Source organism: Nilaparvata lugens, unplaced genomic scaffold (assembly GCF_014356525.2).
Source record: "Nilaparvata lugens isolate BPH unplaced genomic scaffold, ASM1435652v1 scaffold10383, whole genome shotgun sequence".
Classification (NCBI taxonomy): domain Eukaryota; kingdom Metazoa; phylum Arthropoda; class Insecta; order Hemiptera; family Delphacidae; genus Nilaparvata; species Nilaparvata lugens.
In genome coordinates, this window is record NW_024089049.1 from 1 (window position 1) to 2,513 (window position 2,513).

At 34.0% G+C, this 2,513-nt stretch overlaps 1 protein-coding gene across 1 annotated transcript; it reads left to right on the forward strand.

The window, feature by feature from the left end:
- Nucleotides 1-238: 238 nt before the first annotated feature.
- On the forward strand, nucleotides 239-1,746 carry LOC120348724 (retinol dehydrogenase 11-like; the record flags this gene model as incomplete). The annotated part of the gene is made up of 2 exons (XM_039443700.1): nucleotides 239-397; nucleotides 1,657-1,746. Coding segments are annotated over 2 exons (242 nt in total), but the record flags the coding sequence as incomplete, so codon positions are not given.
- Between the last annotated feature and the right edge of the window lie 767 nt (nucleotides 1,747-2,513).

Genomic DNA, 2,513 nt, shown 5'->3' on the forward strand with positions numbered 1-2,513 from the left:
AGTGAAAGTACACCACGTCAACCTTGATCTTGCATTCTATAGGTTGAAAAATTCAAGATCAGTCTGGGCGCATCGTTATTGATCCCAAGTTACCGAGTGTGTTTGCTTACCCGTCAATATTGACTCACACGTGATGTAATACTATTGATGTCGGGTGTCTTGATAGCCCATCAATATTGATTGAGTGTGTTTGTTGATGCAATATTGATGCCGATGTATTGATTTGTGTTGGTTTCAGGGGCAGTGGTAATAATAGCCTGTCGTTCTGTTAGCATTGGCCGTGAAGCTCTAGAGGATATCAAAAACATCAGTGGTAGTCCATATATATCTTGCGAAGAGTTGGATCTTGCATCGTTCGCCAGTGTTAGGGCTTTTGTAGACGGACTCACGAGTAAAGGTGAGTTATTATTCATGCATTTTAACATTGTAATTCTCCATTTTAGTAGGACTTTTAAATTTAAGTGTCTTTGAATTTTCACAGGACACTTTATCGCTAATATAGAATCCGCAATGAAACCTTTCCAAGTTTAAAACTAGTAAGATTCATAAATATCTCAATTGATCAACACTTGATACGATCATATTATTTCGTTTTAAAAATTGCCTCTTGAACCACCTTCTTCATTTTACTACATATACTTTTTAATTTCTACTTATTCTATGCTATTTCGAGGAGGAAATGAATTCATTTATTTATTCACTATTGACGGTCTCAACCGAAAGTTCTATGGTTATTTGTGCAACTAGTGCGCAAAGTGACAGTTTGCTGCACCGAAAAAAAACGTTTATGCACGAGCCGTAGGCGAGTGCGGAATGCAGCAGAGGAACTTTGCGCACGTGTTTCACATTAAATTTTTCCCACAGTTACCATTGAATATGAAAAGTGGTTGATATGGTAAATGATGGCTGAAATCCAACAAATGTTTGTTTGTATAATTTTGTTATTAATAACAATTTATTTTAAACTGATAATCTAATTGAAAATTAATAATCGATAATTTATTCAAATTAAAAATTGAATTAATCCAATTAATTTGAAAATTAGAATAATTTTGAGTAAATCTTAATTTCTAAATAATTTTTCAACCAATCAATTTATGAATGAAAAAAATATTTTGAAATAATGAATAATTAATCATATTCAAAATGTATAATTCAATGAGTTCTCATTCTTATTTATTTGAAAATCAGAAAAAATACAGATAAAACAAATTTGCATTCAAATACACGCCAACAATGTCAACAGCTGATTGGGATGTCTACAAGATCAAGGTCTATAAATACAGGTCATGACACAGTCCCGTGATGCATTGCAACAACGCCATTTTATGGGGTTCTAGTTCACCAATTTTCAAATTTATCAGCTGTTATCATTATAGATTGAACAACATGATGTGTTATTTTGCTATATAGTTCAAGGAATATTGTTTGGCTTTGAATTGTAAAATAAATTCTTCCCACAGAATAATAATATTTAGATTCCACTAGGAACTAAATTGTTGATTTTTGGATTGGAAACTTCAAACTCTTTTTGAGGTTAGCCTTTTGTCCCAATGCCTTATGAATCATAACAAGCTACAAGAATAGAACAATTTTAATGAATAACTCATCATCTTGTTGGCTGATGGATTTTAAGAAATTATTTTCTGTTTGCAGGCATAAACAATATCTACGCTCTGATAAATAACGCTGGAGTGTTCTATTGTCCGTATAGAGTCACAGAGGATGTTTTGAAATAACATTTCAAACAAACTACTTGGTAAGCTCTTTAATGTTTATTTTATATCGATTATTGAACCAGTTATTTTTTCACTTTTTGTGTGTTGAGAGTTGATATTGTGTTAATTATTCATATTAAATAGAAATACTAAGAATTGTCAAAACCACAGATTCATCGATACTTGAAAAGACCGGTTTCGGTCTCTGATAAACACCAGAGATTGACAATGTGTAACAACCGAAACCGGTTATTCGATCTGAATAGTACGTGTTGTCTTTGCATAAAAATTGCAAATTTTTTGAGAGTTTATTTGTTTGTAGTTTATAGTCTAATTTGATAAATAATTATATACTTTTCTGAGTTATGAGTTATTATTTGAGAAAGCATTGATTGGAATGTGGTGGTTTGCCAGGTCCGTTCCTGCTGACTAATCTACTCTTGAAGGCAGGCTTGCTGGGCAAGGGGTCACGTGTCGTGAACGTGTCGTCGGAGAGCCACCGATTTGTCAACGATTACAACGTGATCAGTCAGCGCGTGATTGTTGCGGGTGACGTCAGCCCCGAATTGGACCAGTTTATACGCTACGGCCAGACCAAGTTCTGTCTCAACCTGTTCACGTTGCAGCTGCTGAGCTCAACAAAAGTAAGCAAGATTCACTTCATCTAGATCTCAGTTGATCAAGAATAAGCTCGGGTCAGACAATTTCTGTATGTCACGTTCTTGTTGCTATCAGAAAGTCTAGTGAATTATACCGGGTGATTTAAAAAGGACTTTACAACTTTGAAAATTCATA